Source organism: Trichosurus vulpecula, chromosome 3 (assembly GCF_011100635.1).
Source record: "Trichosurus vulpecula isolate mTriVul1 chromosome 3, mTriVul1.pri, whole genome shotgun sequence".
In the NCBI taxonomy this organism is placed as follows: domain Eukaryota; kingdom Metazoa; phylum Chordata; class Mammalia; order Diprotodontia; family Phalangeridae; genus Trichosurus; species Trichosurus vulpecula.
The window spans coordinates 22,859,191-22,882,914 of record NC_050575.1 but is presented as its reverse complement, the minus strand read 5'-3'; the positions used below and the strand labels follow the sequence as shown (position 1 = coordinate 22,882,914).

Below are 23,724 nucleotides of genomic sequence, written 5' to 3'. Positions count from 1 at the left end.
TTGGAACATGGCTAATGTGGACGTTTGTTTTGTATGACTATACATATGTGTACTGAATACTATTCCTTGTCCTGGGTGGGGAAGGGGGAAAGGAGAGGAAGAGATCTATAAATGAAAATAAAGTAAAATTTAAAAAACAAACAAAAAAAAGTATGCCACACCAAGAACTTAGGTTTCCATGCCATAAGGGGGGAATTAGATTAGATTCTGTCACTTTTATCAGTATACATAGGAAATTTCACACAGAATGATCACATGGTCAAAAAAAGAGACATATTTACTCACCTGTTGCGAAATTAAATTCACCAGTGAATCAAAAAGTCATGTATAAATTAGCACTGAATCAAACAGATCAACCATCCAGTTCTTACCATCATGGTTTTTGAGTTTCCTCCTAAGGAGTCCTGAAGAAGACGAGTCAATTTTGAATTTCGATAGGGTACATGAGTGCTTTTTCCATCAACCAAGGCAGAAATGACATTACCCAGAGTGGAGAGTGAAAGGTTAATTTTTGTTGCTTCTTTCAGTCGCTGTCCGGTAGCTCCCGTTTTTGCCTGTCTTTCTGAACCCTAATAATGAACAGAGAGGAGTTAAGATAAAAGAAAGAATAGATTCAGGAGAAAACAAGAAATTTAAAAACTGTCCACTGAAAAATTAAGTGAACAAACCACTCAAAAAATTTTAAGAACTAAATTACATCACTGACTTCTCATTTGTATAAGCAATTTTGAAAATGAAAGTGGAAATTATTCATTAAATTACTAGAGAAAAATCTCTTTCTCACTTAGTATCTTAATACTTACAGCAAGATCTACAAGGTGTAGTTTGCCCATCCGAACATGCATATTTCCATCAATACCTTTTTCACTACATTCAATGGTAATTGTAAATATAGCATGGGAACGGGAACTGTGTTCATTCATATTAGTTGCTCCAACAGAACCTTTAAAATAAGAAGAAAATCACTTTAAAGTAATGTTCAAGCGTGTATGAAAGCACAAATTAAATGATTAGTGACTTAAAATACATCATTTTATTAGACATAAGGCAAAAAAAGACACATCCACTTCTGAATTACATTTTATGGATTTATTCAACCATCATTAGAAATCTTTCTGTCGAGGGTTTTGGTGTTGATTATGAATCTGTGCTACCACTCATGTATAAACTAAAATTTTATAATAAAATACTTAATTTTAATCCCAGATGTCATTGTTCAGCAAAGTGTCAAGTTAAAAAAGAAGGTATGTTATACATGAAGTTCAACATCGCAACTAATTTAGCTGTGCTTTTAAAAAACACTAAGATTATGTTCATTTTATCCCAAAGTAATGATCTCATTCATTCTAAGATCTTATTTCACAAATTCATGCAGAAGTAACTCACAAGAAGATATAATAAAACTTAAGACAACAAAAGGTAAGCTTTCACCAAATGCCCACTGGGATGCCTTATTATGAAATGGAAGTGACACCTGATGTCCCAAATACCTACCACCAGTGGAACACAAACTTTTGGCAGTTCCTATGTCAAACTGGAGAAGGGTACATATACAGACCCAGCAACCAACTGTCTGTCCCTCTAAGAAACAACCTAATTAAATCAGACTGGGTCACAGCAACTCATTAAGCCATCTACTAAGGCACAGAGGAATTGGGATCTGGTAAAGAGAGTATTCAAACAGATGAAGTGACAGATGTGTGAAGTACTGAGAAAGGCAAGTAGCTGACTTTTGCCATAAAATGAAAATCTAAAAAAGTGCTATTTCCTGGTCCATAGTCATTTCATAGACTAATGTACACAGGAACAAAATGTAAACATAACAGTCTTTGTAGTAGTGGATTTTCTTTAAAGCAAAACACTGTAGATGGTGGCATTCTTAGTTTTTTTAAAATTACATGTCCATACTTTATTTATAAAATGGCTTTAATTTTAAACTGAAACTATTATTAAAGCAGGAAATAGAAAATTTAAAAAGCAATGATATTGATTTCATGTAAAAATTTTGTAAATTATTTTCTAACATTCACTTTCTTTTTTGAGATTAAATTATATGGAAGTTTCTAAGGGATTCCACCATTTGTATGGCATAAAAAAGACCAGGATTGAAAAGAAATTTGTCCCATTTTTTACTCAAGTATTTTGTTCAGTACTATCCACCTAAATAACTACAGAAAGGACTGTTAGAATATCTTGGAATCATGTCTATCACGTGGCATCAAGCTGGGATACAACTTACATTACCACCATCACACTAAACTAATCTACTCGACATTAAAGATTTATTGCCAATTAATGACTGTACTTACGATTTTTATGGCCTAATGTCATAATTCTATCCATATCATCTGCATTATTTACCACATAAGCTGACAGATCTTTGATGTAAACTCCCACATCAGGTCTTTCCTTAACCTAAAAAATAAGATTACACTCTGGTAACACATGATACTTTCTAAATCAATACTCTTTGTATTTGCTTACAGATTACTATAGCAATGGTGTAATGTCAATATAAGTAATTTATAATAATCCTTAAAAAGGGAGGAAAACATTTTATTCCTCTACCTACCCATCGCTTCATTAACCTGTTCTCTAGTCTAAAAGAAATGGTGAGCTGAATCAAAGGAAAATAAGAGGTTATGCTGGCTTGCTTGGGAACACTTGAGTACTACATGGGTTGCTATTACTCTGACTCACTAGAGAGAGGATATTTTTTATCATCATCATAGTTATGACATGGGAGAAAAGCACTTCCTCACATTATGTAAGAGTGACTCTTCATCCAGTCAACTTTCACAATGTGGCCCAGCAGAATACAGGCAAGTAGGGAAGTGACTGATTCTACACAATCTTATGTTATTACTTAAAACAAATTGGGCAGTGCATCCATTAGAGAAAAACAATTATTAGCTATAAACAGTACAGCATTCACAAGGCATGCGGCATGAGACATTATTTTAATGGGAACAAATTTGATCTGTGCCTGCCAGGCCAAATGAGAAAGGTTATTTGCAAATGAAACTTTTCTTCAAAAGGAATTTAAATAGTCTGCTGGATGAAGGAAAATGCCAGAAGAGGTACAATAAAACTAGAGCAAAACATGAATACATTATTGCAATATCTTTTCAATTTTAACAGACATAGTTCCGACTTCTTTCTAATACTGTCTATAAAGACAATTAGACTAGATTAAGCTGCAAACAATTATACAGGCCAGTACAGTGTCATGAGCTCAACTTTAAGCTAAAATACTAAAACTCTTTATACTAAAGTAGTTAAAACTTCAATTTATTTAATTTCCTCTTAAAACTTAATAAAAGGAAGATGCTTGGCATCATAGAAAGAGCACTAGACCTGAAGTAAGGAAACCTGAGTTAGAGTCCCAACTCTTTTTCTTATTGACTTTTTTGTATCCAACTTTCCTTATCTCCTCTACATTATAAAGGGGTTTTTGTTGGTTCCCTGTAGCTCTACCATCATGATTCTGTTTAATCCTATACAGAAAAATAATTCTTACCTGACAGTATTCAAATTTCAAAATATCCTCACCTCTAATCTCTGTGTCTGATCCTTTCCTAGAAGGTCACGCACTTCTTCATTATAAATTTCCAAATAAGATACTCTAACCAAAAACCTAAGAGAAAAAAATAGTAAGTTCTGTTAAGACATGTTGAGTTTGAGATTCACATATCGTCCCTGTTTCAAAATAATATGTGAAAAAGCTGACTCCCTTTTGTCGCCTCTATTTCCTACAAATACTCACATCGCAGGTCACTGCAATATGACTTCCAACACCAATGCCAAACAAAAAGACCGACTATGATCTCTTAATTGCTAAATCCAGTGATCTTCTAAGTCCCTATCCTTTCAATCTCCCTGCAACATCTGACATTGCTGAAAACCCCCTCTTCCTGGATATTCTCCCTTTCCTAAATTTTCCTGACTCTTCTCCCCTAGCTATCTACCTCTCTGATCCTCTCCTCCAAATCCTTCATGAAGATACAATCTGTCTTTGTGATTGTATCCAAGGGCTCTCTATTCTAGGACTCTCCTTTTCTCTCTCTCAATGATCTCATCAGCTACCAGGGGTCTTGATGCAGGTAGGACCGAAGATTCAGATGCACAACTTCTTGCTGTCAGGATGTCACCTATAGGACAGGCCAGTGACAGAAAGCCCAACCTCCCTTCTTCCCTAGCACCTAAAACCAACCAGTGGATGAATAAACATTTTTAAATGCCTAATTTAAACCCTGGAGAAACAAAGAAAAAACTGAAACAGTTCCTGCCCTCGGGAAGTTTACATTCTAATGAAGAAGATGACATGTGTGTTTTGGAAGGGAGAGCACTAGCAGCTAGGGAGATTAAGAAAGGTTTTATGTGGAAGATGGTACTTGAATTGAGTCTTGACTGAAACCAGGGATTCTAAGAAGTGAAGATAAGGAAGGAGTACATTCCAGGTTAGGAGTACTGTGTGTGGAACAAGTAGGCCAATATGGCTAGATTGTAGAGAAGAGGTAATATGTACTGGGAAGGGAGGAATGAGCCAGGTTGTAAAGAGCTATGAAAGACAGAGCAGTTTATATCTGATCCTAAGAATAATTTCATTTTAGGAAAATCACTTTAGCAGCTGCAGCTATGTGGAGGATGAACTGGAGTGGAGAGAGAGATGAGGTAAAGAGGACAAATTAGAAGGCTATTATAATAGTGCCAGTGAGAGTTAATAAGCACCTGAATTAGGATGGTGGCTACCTGGAGAGAAGGGGATGTTTGTGAGATATATCATATCAGTTAATCAATAAATACTTTTTAAGTGCCTATTATATACCAAGCACTGTGCTGAGCACTTAGGATACAAAAAGAGGCAAAAGACAGTCCCTGCCCTTCAGGAGCTCACAATCTGATTGGGGAAACAAATAAATATATACCATAAATATATACATAAAATAAAATAAATACATACAAACAAGCTATATAGAGGCTGAATAGGAAATAAAAGAGAAAAAGCACTAAAATTAAGAGAGTTTGAGAAAGGCTTCATGTGGAAAGTGGGATTTTAATTAGGACGTAAAGGAAGCCACAGAAGCCAAAAGGTGGAGATGAGGAGGAAAGGCATTCCAGGCATGGGGGACAGCCCATGAGAAAATTCCCAGAGCTAGGAGATGTTCATGGAACAGCCAGGAGGACAGTGTCACTCGTTTGAAGAGAACCTGGCAGACAGCAAGGTGTAAGAAGCCTGGAAAATTAGGAGAGGGCTAGGTTATAAAAGGCTTTGAAGCCAAAAGCACTGGAAAATTAGGAGTTTGCCTGGAGGTGATAAAGAGCCACTGGAGTTTAATGGGGGGAGGACATTAGGAGGAAAGGGGAGGATGTTGGGAAAGGGGGGAAGACAGGAGATATTGCAGCACCAACAAGATTTGGCGATTGACTGGATACGTAGAGGCAATAAGAGGAGTTGAAGATAACACTGAAGTTTCAAACCTGGGTGCCTGGAAAGACAGTGGTACCCTGTATAGTAATATGAAAGTTTGGAAGAGGGATGTGTTTGGAAACGGAAAGGGGGTGTGTTGGGGGTAGAACAGGAGAAGAGAAAAGAATAATAAGTTCTATTAGGACAGGTTGAGTTTGAGATTCACACATAATATCTGGTTCAAAATATCCAATAGGACTAGTTAGGGAAGCAGTAGAGACAAGATGGTAGAGTGGAACAGCACTCAGCCAAGCTTTCCCAAATTCCCCTCCAAATAATTCTAAAATAACACCTCAAGTTGAATTATGGAACAGCAGAACCACCAAAAGGTTGAGTGAAACAATTCTCCAGCCCAAGACAATTTAGAAAGCTGGCAGGAAAGGTCTATCTCATCAGGGAGGTGGTCAAGCCTGGAGTACAGCACAGTCCACACCATGGCACCAGCAGCAGACCTTGGAGGCAGCTGCATTGGCAGTGGGAACTCCTGGAGCTCTCACCCCACGGACAGTGGGGAGGCTGAACAACTGGTCAGAAGGAGATTGCAGGGGACCCCTTACCGGCATTGGGTTGCATTACCCATAGGCAGTTCTGGATCTCAGTCCTGGGGCCGAAAGGATCATTAGCACTTGTGGCCACAGAGGAGCAGGAGCCCTGCTTGCAGTTCCAGAGTGGAGAGGAGTGCTTGTGTATTCCCCAGTGGAATAGAGAGCCTGTCTTAATTCCAAGACAGAGGGGAACTCTAGCAATCGCAGCTGCAGAAGAGTGGGGAACCTGGTCACAGTCCCAGGGCCAGGAGGAGTGCAAGCACTGGTGGCTACAGAGGAACAAGGTCCTTTCCTGGATAGAGGCCAGAGCACAAGCCAGGAGAGTAGTAACCAAAGCTCTCCCTAGATTAGACCTCCACAATTTGGTAGTAGGTAGGGGCCAAAATTAAAATAAGCTAAACTTCTTCGGGAGGCAGGTAGGTTTTTAGTGGCTAACTCTCCAAGTTGGATAGTAAAAATCATAATTAATCACTAAACTATTTTGCAAATAAGTCATATTTTTAAAAAGGGAAATTTCAAATTAATATTAATTTATATTTATTACTTAAGATTTTTATTTATAATGAAGTCACATTAATGTTTAAAAAAATTACATTGCTGAGTGAGACATAATCCAGAAACTGCAAATAGCAAACACTTCTTTAGGAAGTTACCTTCAGTAAAAGACTTCCCAGCTGCAGCAATCTCTTTAGAAATCGGAAAACTAACCTTTCAGGAGCCACCTCATTTTCTGAGTTTACTTTCTTGAAAAACTGTTGCTCCTCACTGAGATTTTTCAACAATTTGGATGCTTCAATTTGTTTTTCATTGTTGTCCAATTTGCTTAAGTCAGGATGTTTTGACTTGAAATGACAACAAAGATTGTATTCCTTTGGAACAGCTATTACTTCTCAGCAAACAAGGCACAATGTTTTGTCTCTCGTGTAAGTAAACAAATATCTATTTGTCCACTCTGGATTAAATACTCTTAGTTCTGATTCGATCTTCTATTTCTTTTTATCACCCATTTTACAAAGTCACTCCAAAAACTTTAATGTTAGAACAAAAAAATCTCCACAGCAACTACTCACATATAAAGAAACACTGAACTGAGTGTCTGACCTTGGAGAGAGCACCAGACACTCATGTAACTTGGAGGGTGGCCATGAAGCGAGGGAGGGGAAGGAGACCTCACTTTGTTGCCACTAATCGCATAGTGGGCATCAGCTGGTGGTGTTGTGTGGCTGTACTCACTTTGTCCCTATTCAACACCAGTAATGACCAAAAATACAGCAAAAAAATATGACTCTTGCTCCTTTCAGCCTAGGGACACTGACAATTATTGGTTGCCACAGGTCACGTGACAAACAGGAGTTTGCAGTGGCAACCCACCTGCCAAGTTACATGATGAACACAATAGTGACTAGGGGAAGGTGGGTTAAACAGGGCATGGAGAAAGCACTCATTACATCTTGACTTTCTTATATATCCTCTACATCTTTTGTGGGCTGCCTGAAATCCTTTAGTGGGCTGTATGTTGTACAGGTCTGCCCTAGATCATAGGCACTGAAAACCTATAGACTCCCAGAACTATCTCTGAAAACAGGAGCAAAAACAGTCTGAAGCTAAGGATAGTGCCCCCTCCACCCTAGAAATAGAGCCCAACTTGAACATAAAGTTAAAAGTCAAGAAATAGACTGGAAAAACGAGTAAACAACAAAAAAAGAATCAGACTATAACAAGTTATTATCGTGACAGGGAAGAACAAGATACAAACCCAGAAGAAGACAATGATGTCAAAGCTGTTCAAGCAAAGCCTCAAAGAAAAAGGCAAACTGGATACAAGCCCAAGAAGAATTCCTGGAAGAGCTCAATAAGGACTTTTAAAATCATATAACAAAAGTTGAGGAAAAACTGGGAAAATAAATGAGAATGATGCAAGAAAATTATGAAAAGATGGTCAACAACACAAAAAAAATGCTGAAGAAAATGATTCCTTAAAAAACAGAACTAGCCAAATAGTAAAACACACACAAAAATCTATTGAAGAGAACTCCTTAAAAAGCAGAACTGGCCAAATGGAAAAGGAGGTACAAAAGCTCACTGAAGACAATAATTCCTTAAAAATGAGAACTGGGCAAGAGGAAGCTAATGATTCCATGAGACTTTAAGAAACAATAAAACAAAATCAAAAGAATGAAAGAAATAGAAGAAAATGTGAACTATCTCATTAGAAAAACAACTGACCTCAAAAAGAGATGCAGTAAAGATTACAGAAGAATTACCAGACTACTTGAAGGCCATGATCAAAAAAAAGAGATTAGACGTCATCTTTCAAGGATATTATTCCCACTACTAGGTCTATATCCCAAAAGAGATGAAAAACATCTTTCCCTTCTCTCAAGATGGTGGACAAAAAGCCCCCAAAGGAACCAAAGGAAAAGAAAGTCAAAAAGAAAAAAAAAAGATAACAAAAAGGAAGATGTGGCTGAAAAGGTGGTGAAAAAGACTCAAAAGCATTGCAGTAGGAACCAAGTCCTGGCCCAAGGGGTTGGTAGATACTCCAGGTCTGCAATGTATTCCTGGAGAGCCATGTACAAGTGGAAATATGCTATACCAAAACTCCGGATTGAAAGGAAAATGAAAGAGAAGGTGCCTGCTACTATCTCAAAGCCAGTTGGTGGTAATAAGAATGGAGGAACCCATGTGGTAAAGATTCGCAAAATGCCTCAGTATTACTCTGAGGATGTGCCTAGAAAGCTGCTAAATCATGGCAAAAAGCTCTTCAGCCAGCATGTGAGGAGACTTCAAGCTAGCATCAAGCCAGGCACCATTCTGATCATGCTTGCTGGCTGCCACAGGGGCAAGCCAGTGGCTTTCCTGAAGCAGCTAGCTAGTGGCTTGCTACTGGTGACTGGACCTCTGACCATCAACCATGTTCCTCTAAGAAAGACACATCAGAAATTTGTCATTGCCACCTCTACCAGGGTTAAACTTTCAGGCGTAAAAATTCCAAATCATCTTACTGATGCTTACTTCAAGAAGAAGAGGCTCCGTAAACCTAGACACCAAGAAGGAGAGATTTTTGACACAGAAAAAGAGAAATACGAGATTACAGAGCAGTGCAAGGCTGATCAGAAAACAGTGGACTCTCAGATCCTGCCCCAAATCAAGAAAATTCCTCAGCTCCGTGTCTCCTTGTGTTCTGTATTCTCTCTCTCCAATGGAGTTTATCCTCACAAGCTGGTGTTTTAAATGCCTTCCAGAGAATCTTATTAAAATATTTGGAATAGCTAAAAAAAAAAGAGATAAGAAACAAAAAAGGAAAAGGACTTATACGTACAAAAATAGTTATAGCAGCTCTTTTCTGGTGCAAAGAATTGGAAATTGAGGGAATACCCATCAATTGGGGAACAGCTGAACAAGTTGTGGTATATGATTATGATGGAATACTACTGCACTATAAGAAATGATGAGTAGGATGCTCTCAGAAAAAACCTGTAAAGACTTGTATGGGCTAATGCAAAGTGAACGTACTATGTACAGAATAACAGCAATACTATAAGATGCTCAGCTGTGAATGACTTAGCTGTTCTCAGCAATACAACAATCCAATTCAACTCTGAAGGACTTATGACGAAAAATGCTATCCATCCCAAGAGAAAGAACTGATGGTGACTGAATACAGCTTGAAGCATACTTTTTTTTACTTTCTTCATTTTTCTTGAGGTTATTTTCTCTCTGTTTTCTTTTTTTGTTTTGTTTTGGGGGGGCAGGGCAATTGGGGTCAAGTGACTTGTCCAAGGTCACACAGCTAGTACATGTGTCAAGTGTCTGTGGCCGGATTTGAACTCAGGTCTTCCTACTCCAGGGCCAGTGGTCTACTCACTGCGCCACCTAGCTACCCCGTGTCTCTGTTTTCTTTCACAACGTGACTCTTATGGATATATTTTGCATGACTACACATGTATAATCTAAAAAAAAGAAATTATCAAGGAAAACTTCCCTGATATCCTAGAACCAGAGGGCAAAACAGAAATGGAAAGAATCCATTGATCACCTCCTGAAAGAGATCCCAAAATGAAAACTCCCTCCAACATTATAGCCAGATTCCAGAGCTCCCACGTCAAGGAGAAAATATGGCAATGAGCCAGAAAGAAATAATTCAAATATTGTGGAGCCACAGTCAGGATCACATAAGATTTAGCAGCTTCCACATTAAAGGCTCAGAGGACTTGGAACATGTTATTCTGGAGTGCAAAGGAGCAAGGATTACCACCAAGAATAATCTATCTAGCAAAACTGAGTATAATCCTTCCAGGAAAAATGCATATTTAATGAAAGAGGACTTTCAAGCATTTCTGATGAAAAAAAAAAGGCCAGAACTCAATAGAAAATCTGACTTTCAAATACAAGACTCAAGAGAAGCATAAAAAGGTAAACATGAAAGAAAAATCATAAGAGAATCAATGAGGTTAAAACATTTACATTCCTATGCAGGAAAAAATAATTTTAACTCCTAGGAGCTTTATCATTAAGGTAGCTAAAAGAAGTATACACAGACACAGGGCACGGGTGTAAGATGATATTTTAAAAAAATAAAATTATGGAAAGTGGCAAGAAAAAGCACTTCTGTAGGAAGAGAAGAGAAGGCAGGTAAGGGGGAATGAGTGAATCTTGCTCTCATACCATACATACTCATTTGGGTATCTTATCCCACAGGAAAAAAGGAGGAAGAAGATTAAAAAAAGGGGGGATGATAGAAGGGAGGGGAGATGGGGGTGGAGGTAATCAAAAACAAACACTTTTGAAAGGGGACAGGGCCAAGGGAGAAAATTCAATAAAGGGGGATAGGTTAGGAAGGAGCAAAATATAGTGAGTCTTTCACAACATGAGTATTGTGGAAGGGTTATGCATAATGATATGTATGTGGCCTATGTTGAATTGCTTGACTTCTTAGGGAGGGTGGGTGGGAAGGGAAGAGGGGAGAGAATTTGGAACTCGAAGTTTTAAAAACGATGTTCAAAAACCAAAAAAAAGTTTTTGCATGCAACTAGAAAATAAGATACACAGGCAATGGGGTGTAGAAATTCATCTTGCCCTACAAGAAAGTAAGGGAAAAGGAGATGGGCGGGGGCAGTGGGGTGACAGAAGGGAGGGCTGACTGGGGAACAGGGCAACCAGAATATATGCCATCTTGGAGTAGTGGGAGGGTAGAAATGGGGAGAAAATTTGTAATTCAAACTCCTGTGAAAATCAATGCTGAAAACTAAATAAAAAAAATTATGGGATGAGAAAGAGGGATGCTTTGGGAAAAGAGGGAAGTGAGAGGAAGAACAGGGAAAATTATCCCACATAAAATAAGTGTGAAAGGAAGAACTTTTACAGTGGAGGGGAAGATGGGAGCAGAGGGGGCTTGGCAGGCAACACTTAAACCTTACCGTCATCAGAACTGGCTCAAAGAGGCAATAACATACACACTCAGTTGGGTATAGAAACCTGTCTTACTCTACACGAAAGTAGGAGGGGAAGGGGATAAGAGGAGTCAGGCTGATAGTAGGGAGGGCAGATTGGGAGAGGTAGTAGTCACAGCAGAGAGAGAGAAACAGGAAAAAAAATAGGATGGAAAGATACACACAGTTAATAATCACAATTGTGAATGTGATGAATTCACCCATGAAATGGAAGCAGAGAGCAGAACGAACTAAAAACCATAATCCAACAATATGCTGTCTATAAGAAACACCTGAAACAGAGACACACATAGAGAAAAAATAAGGAGCTAGTGGGGCAGCTAGGTGGTGCAGTGAGTGGAGCACCAGCCCTGGAGTCGAGAGGACCTGAGTTCAAATCCGGCCTCAGACACTTTGACACACTTACTAGCAGCGTGACCTTGGGCAAGTCGCTTAACCCCAATTGCCCTGCCTTCCCCCCTGCAAAAAAACAAAAAACAAAAAAACAAGGAGCTAGAGCGGAATTTATTTTGCTGCAATTGAGGTTTAAAAAAAAAGCAGGGGTAGCAATCATAATCTCAGACAAAGAAAAAGTAGAAACAGATCTAATTAAAAGAGATAGGCAGGGAAACTACATTTTGCTAAAAGGTACCAAAGACAATGAAGTAATATCAATACTAAACATATATGCACCAAATGGCACAGCATCCAAATTTTTAAAGGAAATGTTAAATGAGTTATTGGGGGAAATAGACAGTAAAACCATATTAGTGGGGGACTTTAGCTTTCCTTTCTCAGAACTAGATAAATCTAACCATAAAATAAATAAGAACTTAAGGAGATGAATGGAATTTTAGAAAAGTTAGATATGATAGACCTGGAGCCAAATAAACAGTAAAAGAAAAGAGTACAGCTTTTTCTCAGCTGTACATGGCACCTTCACAAAAACTGATCATGTATTTAGGGCATAAAAACCTCACAACCAAATGCAGAAAAATTAAATGCATCCTTTTCAGACTATAATGCAATAAAAATTATATTCAATAAAAGGCTGTGGCAACATGGAAGAAAAAATAATTGGAAACTAAATAATTTAATGCTAAAGAATGAATGGAGTCAAAGAATTATGGAAACAATCAATTTCGTTAAAGAGAATGACAATAATGAGAAAACATTTATGAGATGCAGTCAAAGTAGTACTAAGGGGAAAATTTCTACCTCTAAATTCTTATATCAATAAAATAGAGAAAGAGTAAATCAATAAATTGGGCATGCAACTAAAAAAAAACTCAAAAAAGAACAAATGAAAAATTTCCAATTAAACATCAAATTGAAAATCCTGAAAATCCAAGGAGAGGTGAATAAAATTGAGAAGCAAAAAAAAACACTGAACTAATAAATAAAACTAGGAGCTGGTTTTATAGAAAAACCAATAAAATAAATAACCATTGGTTAATTAGATTAAAAAAAGAAAGAAAACTGAATTACCAATATTGAAAGTGAAAAAGGTAAATTCATCACTAAAGCAATAATTAGGAGCTATTTTCCTCTCCAGATACTGGAGGCAGTTATCTACCAGTCCCTAGGTCACTCCCCCTTCTTTCTTGAAGAGGTCAATGTGTAGTTCACAGTCTCGGTCCACTACAGATTCTGATCTTATATTAGGAAGCTTAATATTTAAGGTGATATTCTCACAAACATCCTAGCCTCCCAGTCCTTCAACCTCCTCAACTTCCATGACCTTTAATTTCACTCCACCTCAGTCAGAGATGTACAATCCCAGCATTATCCACAAGTATTCCACTTCCACAACAAAGAAATACGAAAATCCTCTGACCATAACCTTCTATTTTTCTGTGCTTCATTTCTCCTAAACCTATGCTTCATTATCACCATAAATTCCAGTTCCTCCACGCCCCATTGCTCATGCAGGCCATCACTCCTGCTCTGACTTCACTTTCCTCTCTTCTCAATCTTGACTTTATAGTTAACCAGTTCAAATTTACATTGTCCTCTGCCCCTCTTGCCAAACCCAGACTTCGGATTATCCCCACCATTTGCTCCTACTCAAATGAAGCTGAAGAGTGCTAGAGTTAGGTCATACAATCATGCTGAATGAGTCTACTAAAAATCTGTTATCTAATCTTTTTATTTGAACTATTTACAAAGCAATTCTTTTACTCTTCCTTAATTAACTCTTTCACATTTTCTAAAAGCCATTCTACACCTTCTCTTTTCTCTCCCAGCCTCCTACATACCTTCTCCCTCTCAGAAGACCGCTTATCATACTCTACTGGAAAAACTGAGACCATCTGCCATGAGCTGCTACTTCTTTTTCCTCTTAATCTCTATCTCAAAACTCTTTGTTATTGTTTCTTCTCCCATTTTCTTCTCTTTTACTCCAGTATCTGATGCAGAGGTAGGGCCTCCTCCAGGTGAAGGTCAACCCCTCTCTTTACCCTCGGTCTCATACTTTCCCATCTCCTCCAGCAGACAGCCCCTGTGATCACCTCTTTTCTCTCTCTCTCTAACCTTCATTCCCTCCCTATCTACCAGCTCCTTCCAAGATGCCTACCAACATGACTTATCCTTAAAAACCCTCAAAATTTTCCCACAAGCCATTATCTACATCTCCACATAAACTACACAAAGTTGTCTATGTTTGTTGCCTCTATTTCCTCTCCTCTCACTCGACTCCTTGCAAACTGGCTTCAGAATACAATACTTCACTGAATTTATTCTCTCCAAAGTTACCGATGGTCTCTCAATTGTCAAGTCCAATGGCATTTTCTCAGTCTTCATCCTTCTTGATCTACAGCATTTGACCATGGTCACCCTTTCATCTCTGATTTTTCATGACACTACTCATTTGGTTCTCTCCTCTGTCTTTTGGCTTCTTCTCTACCTCCTTTGCTAGAGTCAAACAGAGTTCAAAACTCCCCTAAGACACTTACTAGCTAAATGACCCTGGGAAGTCACTCAACCTCTCTCTAACTTTCCTAATCACTTACCTATCTCCCAGTGTTGTTGTGAGAATAAAATGAGATAATATTTGCAAATGATTGCAAACCTTTAAGGGCTACATAAAGGCCAATTATCATCATCATCATCATCATCATCATCATCGTCACCATCGCCACTGCCAAACTACAGGTTCTATCCTGGGCCTTCTTTTCTTTTCTCTTTATTGGTGAGGGTATTAGCTCCCAAGAGTTCGAATGATCATTTCTATGCAGGTGACTCCCGTATCTCTCTTCAGTTTTCTTAATCCACCAACAAAAAATCTCTCATATCCATTGCCTTCTCTCTACACATAGCACCACCCTAGTTCAAGCCCTCTTAACTTCTCATTTAAATGACTGCAATTGTCTCCTAAATAATATAAATGCCTCCAGGATCTCCCACCTCCAGTGGATCCTCCACAGAGCTGCCGAATTGATATTCCTAAAACATAAGTTTACCTTACTCCCTTGCTCAAGAAGCATCGGGGGCTTTCTACTGCTCTAGGATAAAATACAACTTCCGGCTTGAAGTTTCCTCAGTCTGGCTCCAACCTATCTTTCCAGACTGATATCACATTAATCCCCTTCATTCCCCTGTACAAGATGGTCTATCTCCTACTTCCACACTTTTCCACAGCCATGCCCCATGTCTAAAACAGTCCTTCCTCTCCAGGTACCTGAGTTTCAAAGCATAGGTCCAGAGTTAGCTATACATGGCACAGTGCTCTAGGCAACACCGTAAGACTCTACATAAGCTAGAAGGTCTAATCCCTATTCCTAGCTCCAAGCCATCTTTTCAAACTAACTGCAATGAAATCTTGCATTTTGTATTTACAAATATGCTATATATAATATACTACATGTGTAGTATATTAAATTCATACAATAGAATGTAAGCTCCTTGAGAATAAGCTTATTTCTTTTTGTCTTTAAAACCCCAGCCCAAATGCCTGGCACATTAGCAGAGACTTAACATATGATGGCTGAATTGAAGGCCAAATACTTGGGAAAATAATCAGGTTATTGCCAAGTACAATGACATATATGAATGACAACCTTGAAATCAACATCTACCTATATAAAAAAATTATTTTGCTTAAAAATAAGAAGGGAAATGGAAAAATGGTCTTTTTGTTTTTACCTTGTATCACCCTCTGCTTTTGCAATATGACCAAATATATGAGCAAATGAATTTGGGATAATTCCTCTAAGTTCAGGTACAGCTCGTACACCTTCCATGGTAAATGTTTTTCCAGTTCCAGTCTGTCCATATGCAAATATAGTACCTGAAATAGAAAGAAAATATTTACTCCAAAGACATTCAAAATTTAAATTCAACTAACATTTTATTAAGCATCTAATGTGTATAGAACATTGCATTAGGCACTGAAGAAAATACAAACATTAGCTAAATAAGATAAGTTCCCTGTACTCAGAAACTTACTATTTAGTACAACGCCTCACACAATTAACAACCATTTATAAACAAAGGGTCTACTATGTGCCAAACACTGTGCTAGGTGGAAGATACAAATACAAAGAATGAAACAATCCCTACTCTCAAGGGGTTTGACTGACAGAAGGATTAAGCACAGAGATAACTATAAAATAAGACATAACATCACACACTCAAAAGGTACAATACCAAGTGCTATGTTAGGTCTGAGAGGGCAGGGAAATCAAGGAAAGCTTCATAGAGCTGGCAACATGTCAGTTGGGTGGGAAAAGTAAAACACTATTTTGCATTAAACTCTGTTTTAAAGATGGCAAAATTCTGTGATAGATTTTTGGTCAAATTGTTTCTATTTAAAGATTACTATCTTAAAAACTAGTAACTTAACTCCAAGGAAACAAATGGTCCACAAAAACATTCTTTTCCTCTTGAAACTTTTACAAGGCATAGTAACCATTAACTAGTCTTTTCTGGCCAATTGAGACAAAAAGTTCTGAAATCAGTCGTCAGCAGCATGATGCAGCTTCACCAGATATCAAGAATTTGGGGCCATTTTCCAGCTTCCGGACAGAACAACAATCTACGTTCTCCTTCGGCTAAGCAAGCATGCAAACAATGTGACAGTGTGATCATCTGGAACAGGTGCATAACCAACAGTAATCTGACTGTTTGGTTTACGTATGTGAACTTCACTGTGCACTGAAGCCAGCTGCTTCTGTTGGTGGGTCATTCTTGCTATCATGAGCTACACTATCACAGAGGGCATCTTTAATAGATGCATTCCTGATGATGAAACCAATGTCATTCACAGGCAGGGCCTCATTCAAAGCTTCATAGTGCAGTTCAAAAGATTTTACTTTAGTTGTAACACTGACTGAAGTAAAAGTCACCATCATGCTTGGTTTTACAACACCACTCTTGATATCAACAAAGTATGGTAGCAAGTCCACCAATCTTGTAGACATCTTGAAGCATCGACCATAGAGACTTGTCAGTTGGACAAACTGATAGCAAGACACAATCCAAAGCTTCAAGCAGAGTTGTTCCATTAGCATTGCCATCCTTACAAGAGACATTCCGTTCCTTGAACCAAGACATATTAGAGTTTGATTCCAGACTGCCACCACCATTCCAACCTGAAACTAGCACAAAAATCCGAGTCTGGGCTATAGCCAATCTTTCTTCTACTGAAAATACTTATTCGTTTGACAATTTCCTCGTCTCTCTTCTGGACATAAGGAGGCTTCATGGAATCCATTTTAACAGCCATGAGATGTTTCACACCTAGTATACAGACCAGAAGGGCATGCTCAAAGTTCTTACCATTCTGAGATACCAGCTTCAAATTCACCCATGCCAACAACAATGATCAGGACAGCACAATCAGCCAAAGCTGTGCTTGTAAATTTGTTCTTGATAAAGTCTCTGGGTTCAGGAGTATCACTGATGGTCACCTAAAACCTACTGGTCTCAAATTTCCACAGGGAGATGTCAATGTTGATACCACTCTCAGGTTCGGCCTTCAGTTTATCTGAGACCAGGTATATTTGAAGGAGTCTTTTCTCATCTCAGCAGCCTCTTTTTCAAAAGCTCTCTTATCAATCCTATCACATTTATAGATGAGGTGGTGAGTTGTCATGAATATGCCAGAGTCTATTTGTCCAATGATGATTAGGTTAATGTCTTTACTTTGTCCATTTTTGTTGGCTTTATCTAAAATTTTCATGACACCTGTGTTCTGGTGGTAAACCCATTGTGAGGGGAAAAAAAACTAAAATAATTTTCCAGTGTTGTTCCTATCTTAGTAGTATGACAGCAATGTTTTTTTAATAATGTTTCCTGAGACATCATTCTGTCTTAAGGAAGTAGGTTCAAATGAAAAAAAAAATTCAACTTGTTCTGTTATAGCATCACCAACAAATACTAAGCCCTACATGTGCAAAGAAGGACAACAGATGAAATATTGGCAGGAAATTATTATAATACTTCAAGTCAGCATAGCCAGCAATAATACAAAGGTTACTAATATTTAGGTCTAGAATGCATCATGATTTTTTCACAAAAGATGTTATCTAATTGTTTTGCTCAGGCTAATCACAGAATATTAGCATTTTCTTTACAGATAAGGCAATTACTACTACATTTCAAGGTTACTATTCTTGAACACATACCAGCTAAAGAAATGGAGTCACCCAAGAAGTTTGCTGTCCAATGGAGGAAAGCCAGCTGAGGATTATATACTGGCTATGCATGATCCACAATATGGATAATCCACATGTGACTAATATCATAAAACAAAATACAAACTGTGAGGGGCACAAGTTTATATCCTTTATCAAGATGATTTTCCAGGAGCTGTATGTACAAAAATATTTATGGCAGCTCTTTCCTGGGGGTAAAGAATTAGAAATTGAGGGGATGCCCATCAATTGGGGAAGGGCTGAACAAGTTGTTGTGTATGATTATGATGGAATGCCACTGTACTATAAGAAATGATGAGCAGGATGCTCTCAGAAAAACCTGGAAAGACTTGCATGGGCTGATGCAAAGTGAAATGTATTGTATACAAGTAACAGCAATATTGTAAGAGGATCAGCTGTGAATGACTTAGCTATTATCAGCAATACAATGATCCAAGACAACTCTGAAGGATTTATGATGAAAAATGCTATCAATCCCCACAGGAAGAACTGATGGTGTCTGAATACACATTGAAGCACACTTTTTAAAAAACCTTCTATATTTCTCTTGAGTTTTTTTTGTCTGTTTTCTTTTATAACACGATTATTATGGATATGTTTTGCATGACTACACATGTATAACCTATATCGAATTACTTGCCTTCTCAATAAAGGGGAAGAGGAAGAGGGAGGGGAGGAGACAATTTGGAACTCAAAGTTTTAAAAACAAATGCTAAAAATTGTTTTTACATGTAACTGGGGAAAAATAAAATACTAAATAAAAATGTTAAAAAGATGATTTTCCATTATTTATTAAGCCGTTGATATATTTATAGGACTGGTATATACAAAAGCAAGAACTTAATATTTGTTGAATAATAATATGCTAGGTTAATAATTAAACTCAGTAAGGAAAAAAATCCTTCTATAATACTCAAATAGGATTGCAAGCTTCTATGTTTTAAAAATTCATAATCCTCTAAATTCAAAAGTGAAATGAGGTTGTTTACCATTGTAGCCTTCTAGAACAGAATCAATAATGGGTCGTGCTGTTAAGTTATAAACATCAAGTTGTTTACTATCTGGTCCAAAAACCGTATCAAATGTAAATGTCTTTGGAGGTTCATTTGAAGAATCAGTTTTATGCACTGTAATAGTTCCTCTCATCTCATCCACAGTAACAGATAGCTTGTAGCACATTGCTTTTTCTCTTTCATTGAAGGGTCGACATCGAACAACAACTTTGACATTGTCGCAGCTTTCAGGCTTCTCTGATTTATTGATCTAATAACCAAAATAAGACAAAAAAATCAATATTAATCTTAACGCACATCAGAATGATTTTCAATGTGAGACTTTCTTGTCACTAAGATTAATCATCATGTACATATTTTCCAAATCTTGCTATTTGAGCTAAAAAGAAAAATAGTCTGGGTACCTTCATTTTCTATGCCTCACCAGTCTCCTGAACACTTAGCTTCCTTCAAGGTTCAGCTCAGAGGCCGCCTCCAAAGGAAGCCAAATTCCTCCAGTTGTTAGTATTCTTTTCCTCTTCAAATTATCTCTATGTACCTATTTTTTTTGCTTTCTCCTCCACCCTGTGAAGACAGGGACTGTTTCAATTTTGTCTTTGTATACACAGCGCCAAGAACAAACATTTAAGCGCCTATTACTACTTAATTGAAAAAAATACTTGTCAAGATTTTTATGAATTGCTGCTTTGGTATTTGATAAGTAAATTACAAACCACCCGATTCTTTTATACACTAGTATCATGTCTGTATTTCTTAGTGCCAAGCTTAAGGCTTTGTCTATCAGTCAACAAGCACTTATCAAGCATCTGCTATGTGCCAGGCACTATGCTAAATGCTGAGAATACAGACAGTCCTTGCTCTCAAGAAAATCGTGGTGAAATGGGGAAGACAACATACTATGTGCAAACAAGATATAGATCCAGGATGAACTGGAGATAATCCACGGAAGGAAGGCACTAGGAAAGGCTGCTAGTGGAAGGTGAAATTTTAGCTGGGACTTGAAAGAAGCCAAGAGGCAAAAAAAAAGGAGGAGGGAAAGAATTCCAGGCATGAGGGAAAACCAGTGAAAATGAACTAAGCTGGGAGATGGTGTCCTACTGAATAAATCACAGCAATCATCTGTCTGGTTTCTTGCAAAAAGTCACACAATTACATAGTCTTTTGGTGGTTGTTGTTTTTAAGGAGAACTGGGATTTTATCGGATAGGGAAGTTTGCAGAGGAAATGCTTAACAATGCAGATAAGGAAAGGCAAATGAAGAATCACAGTATTGGGGCACTCAGAGTTAAATGACTTACCCAGGGTCACAATGCCAATTGGCTTCAGAGAGGAGGCTTACAGGTTAATGGAAAGAGATCTACATGGAAGAGCCTTTAGAGGTCACCTAGTCCAACTCTATCATTTTACAACTCAGGAAACTAGAAAAACTACCTGCACCTGTTTGCGTTTATTTCCTTACCTGACATTTCAAAATCCCTTAAAATCTGGCTTGTGGTAACACTACCAACTGAAGTCAGACGCAAAGTTACAAATTCTCTAACTGCCAAATCTCATAGTCTCAGTCCCTATCATTCTTGACCTCCCTACACTGACACTTTAGGTAACCTCCTCCTTGAAACTCTACCCTGGAATTTCATGACACTGGTTTTTCCTACTTCCTTTCCTACAAGGCAAGTCTCCTTTACACAGGATCATCAGCCCTTATCCTACCCCTATACATGGATATATGTATCCCAGGGCTCTGTCTAGCCTAATCTCCCTCTCCCTCTCCCTCTTCCTCTTCCCCTCCCCCTCCCTCCCTCCATAAGCTCTCAGAGGTTCAACTACAAAACTTTCCTTATTCCTCTCCGAATACAATTCCTCTCACACTCCTATCAGCAGAAATCTCAAACCTTCTACTCCTTCCACAAGACCCCAAATCTACATTTGCCACTCCAAATGAGAACTTCTCTTCCTACTGTATTAAAAAGATGAAGTTCACACATCTTAAGCTCCTCCTCATTTCCAAATGTCTGTATCACCGACCATTCTCTACTTTTCCAATCTTGGAAAGATACATTGGCTCTTCTTGTCATCAGTTCCCTTTATTGGATCATGAACCTTGTCCCATACCCTATGCTAGTGTGTGTGTGATATGTATTACACATGCACATGTAACAGTAAATACAAAATATATCTTCCTGATTCTGAAGCCAGCTCTCCATTCACTAACCCATGCTTCCCTAAGACCACTGGATCACATGCTGACAGTTCTCCATTTAGTTTCACATTATGCAAATTGCACTCCCAGGCACAAAGGTGGGCAGAACTCCCCAGTGGCCCAGGTTTCCTGCAGGTGGTTACAGCAGCTGCTGCCCGGCCTGCAGCCTGGTGCCAGGGGTCCTTGACTCAGTCTCTGGGCTACAGGGTCTCAAGCACTGAAGCCCCTCTGGCTGCTGGGGCTGAAGAGACAGAGGAGCCAAGTGGGTCTCCAGGAAAGTATAGGGAGGTCTGAGGAAGGATCTATTTATATTAAGTGAGAACTGACTGTAATTGGCAGGGAACTTAAAGGTAATCTAGTCCAGTTCTCTCATTTTAATAATGAGAAAACTGAGGCCCAGAGAAATCAAATGACTTGCCCAAGGTCATACAGGGAAAGGGTAGAGACAGCCACTGAATTAAGATTCTGTGACTCCAAGTTTCATTTTAAAAGCTCATTTCCTTCACTTTCTCCCACAGTAAATACTGTCAATTTCCAAAAAGCATGGGGAATTCAATCCTTTGGTTTCCTCCACTTTCTAACTCCTCATTAAAAATTCAGTGTTTCTCTCATACCATGCATATAAAGTGAAAGGGTTATTCCATATTGTACAGTATCCATAAGTCATTTCTGTGGCACTCATCCTAGAAAATTGTAAATGTTCTATTTTAGGAAAAACCAGGAGTTCAAGTACTCTTAAAATTAGGGAAAAGCAATAATTGTTCGCATTTAAATACAGCATTAATGTCTACAAAGTGCTGGATATACAGTTTCTCACTTAAGAATACACTAAAATTCTCGGTTACTGAATTTTTAGGAATCGAGAGCCTGCAGTGAGCATAATCCCATTCCTCTGACTGAATCAAGCTCTTTCTATATGATTAAAGCTGATGTAGCCTCTAGCCTAAGTTTAACACTTTTACTATGTTGTGAAATAACAAGATGCGGATGATACAATGAAAAGAATCCTGCAAGCTACAGTACCTGAGTTTTAACTCTAGCTATGTCACTGACTGGCTGTGTGACCTTAGACAAGTCACTAAACCTCTAGCTTCCTCATCAGTAAAATGGGAGGGTTGACATACTCTTTTAGCAAAGAACTGATTGGAAGTTAAAGAACAATAAGAAATACAGTTTCTTAGAAAAATATAGGGGTAATAACAATCCTCTTAAAGGGAAGAGGGACTTGTCAGTAATTGGGGGCCACGGCAGCATCTGCCTCATCTTACTCTACATGATACAATGAAATCCTCGAAGAGGGTACACTGGTCCTGAAAGTCAGATGGCAGCAGAAAGCGGCTTTGATCTCGAGATTCCGGGAACCTCCAGTCCCTTCCCTAATGGAGGGCTGGGCCAGGTTCCTCCCCGCCCCCCCACACCTCCGCCCAGCCCGGCCACCTGGAGGTGACGAAGGTCATCTCCAGCATCCCTAAGGACAGGAGGCCCAACACCAGGGCGCGATGGGAAACCTTGGGGCGTGAGGACAAAGAGGCCGAGGCCAGGTTCCGAGCCCAGCCGAACCTCCCTTCCTCAAGAAGGCCGGGCTGGGTTCGCCCTACCCTGGGGAGGCACCTGGGCTGAGCCGGGCCTGTCCCATCTACGAAGGAAGCTGCAGCCTGAGCGGGAGCTGGGGTTCTTTCGGCCTTCCCGGAGGAACCCCCCAAGGAAGCGGTTGCTGCGGCAGCAAACGCCGCCGCCCCGCCCGGGCCTCTCCCATCCTTCCCAGAGGAGGTTACTGAAGAAGCTGCCGCTGGGGCCGGGCCTCTCTCGACCCTCCCAGAGGGGAACCCGGAGAAAGCCTCCGCCGAGGCCCGGTCCTGGGCAGGGGCAGGGGCCTGGGCACGGGCCGGGCCCGGACCTCGGCCGCCCCTCCCGGGGAAGGCCCTCCCCGCTCGGTGCCTCCATGGCAACGGCCCCGACCGCTGGACGGGGCGGGGCGAGGATTCGGCTTCTTACCGGCATCTTGGCCCAGACTGACCCGCGCGGGGTGGCCGGTTCCCCGCCCCTCCGCGCAGCTGAGCGAGACCTCGAGCTCCCGGGCACAGTCGGGTCCAAAGCGCTGCTGCCTGCACTGCCAGGCCACAGGCTCCGAAGGCGAGGCGGCGGCCAGGATGCGCGTGCGCAGTCTAGGCTTCCTCCTCCCCACGTTCCTTGGGATGCACCTGCGTATCCGGCTCTCGCCCTCCTTTCTCTTTCCTTCGCTCTTTCAACAAATAAAAATGTAAAATAAAGGGCCGCCCTCCTCCCCAGACGCTTCCCCACGGGCTGGTCTCCCAGGACGCTCCGCGTCGTCCTGCACCAGAACCTCGGTGCGCGGTTGCCGCCACCTGGTGGGCGCGGGCCTGAGGCCGGGGTGGGCGGGGCCCGCGT

At 39.6% G+C, this 23,724-nt stretch overlaps 1 protein-coding gene across 3 annotated transcripts in view; it reads right to left on the bottom strand.

The window, feature by feature from the left end:
- Positions 1–23,707, bottom strand: part of KIF3A (kinesin family member 3A) — a 66,967-nt gene extending 43,260 nt beyond the window's left edge. For all 3 annotated transcript variants that reach the window (XM_036750276.1, XM_036750277.1, XM_036750278.1), the window contains exons 1-7: positions 23,311–23,707; positions 19,093–19,366; positions 15,591–15,735; positions 3,553–3,637; positions 2,310–2,415; positions 804–943; positions 372–569 (exon numbers count right to left, since the gene is read on the bottom strand). In XM_036750276.1, the coding sequence (XP_036606171.1) occupies positions 372–569; positions 804–943; positions 2,310–2,415; positions 3,553–3,637; positions 15,591–15,735; positions 19,093–19,366; positions 23,311–23,316 (954 nt within the window). In that variant the 5' untranslated portion in view covers positions 23,317–23,707. The remainder of the gene's footprint in view (positions 1–371; positions 570–803; positions 944–2,309; positions 2,416–3,552; positions 3,638–15,590; positions 15,736–19,092; positions 19,367–23,310) is intronic.
- Positions 23,708–23,724: the final 17 nt, after the last annotated feature.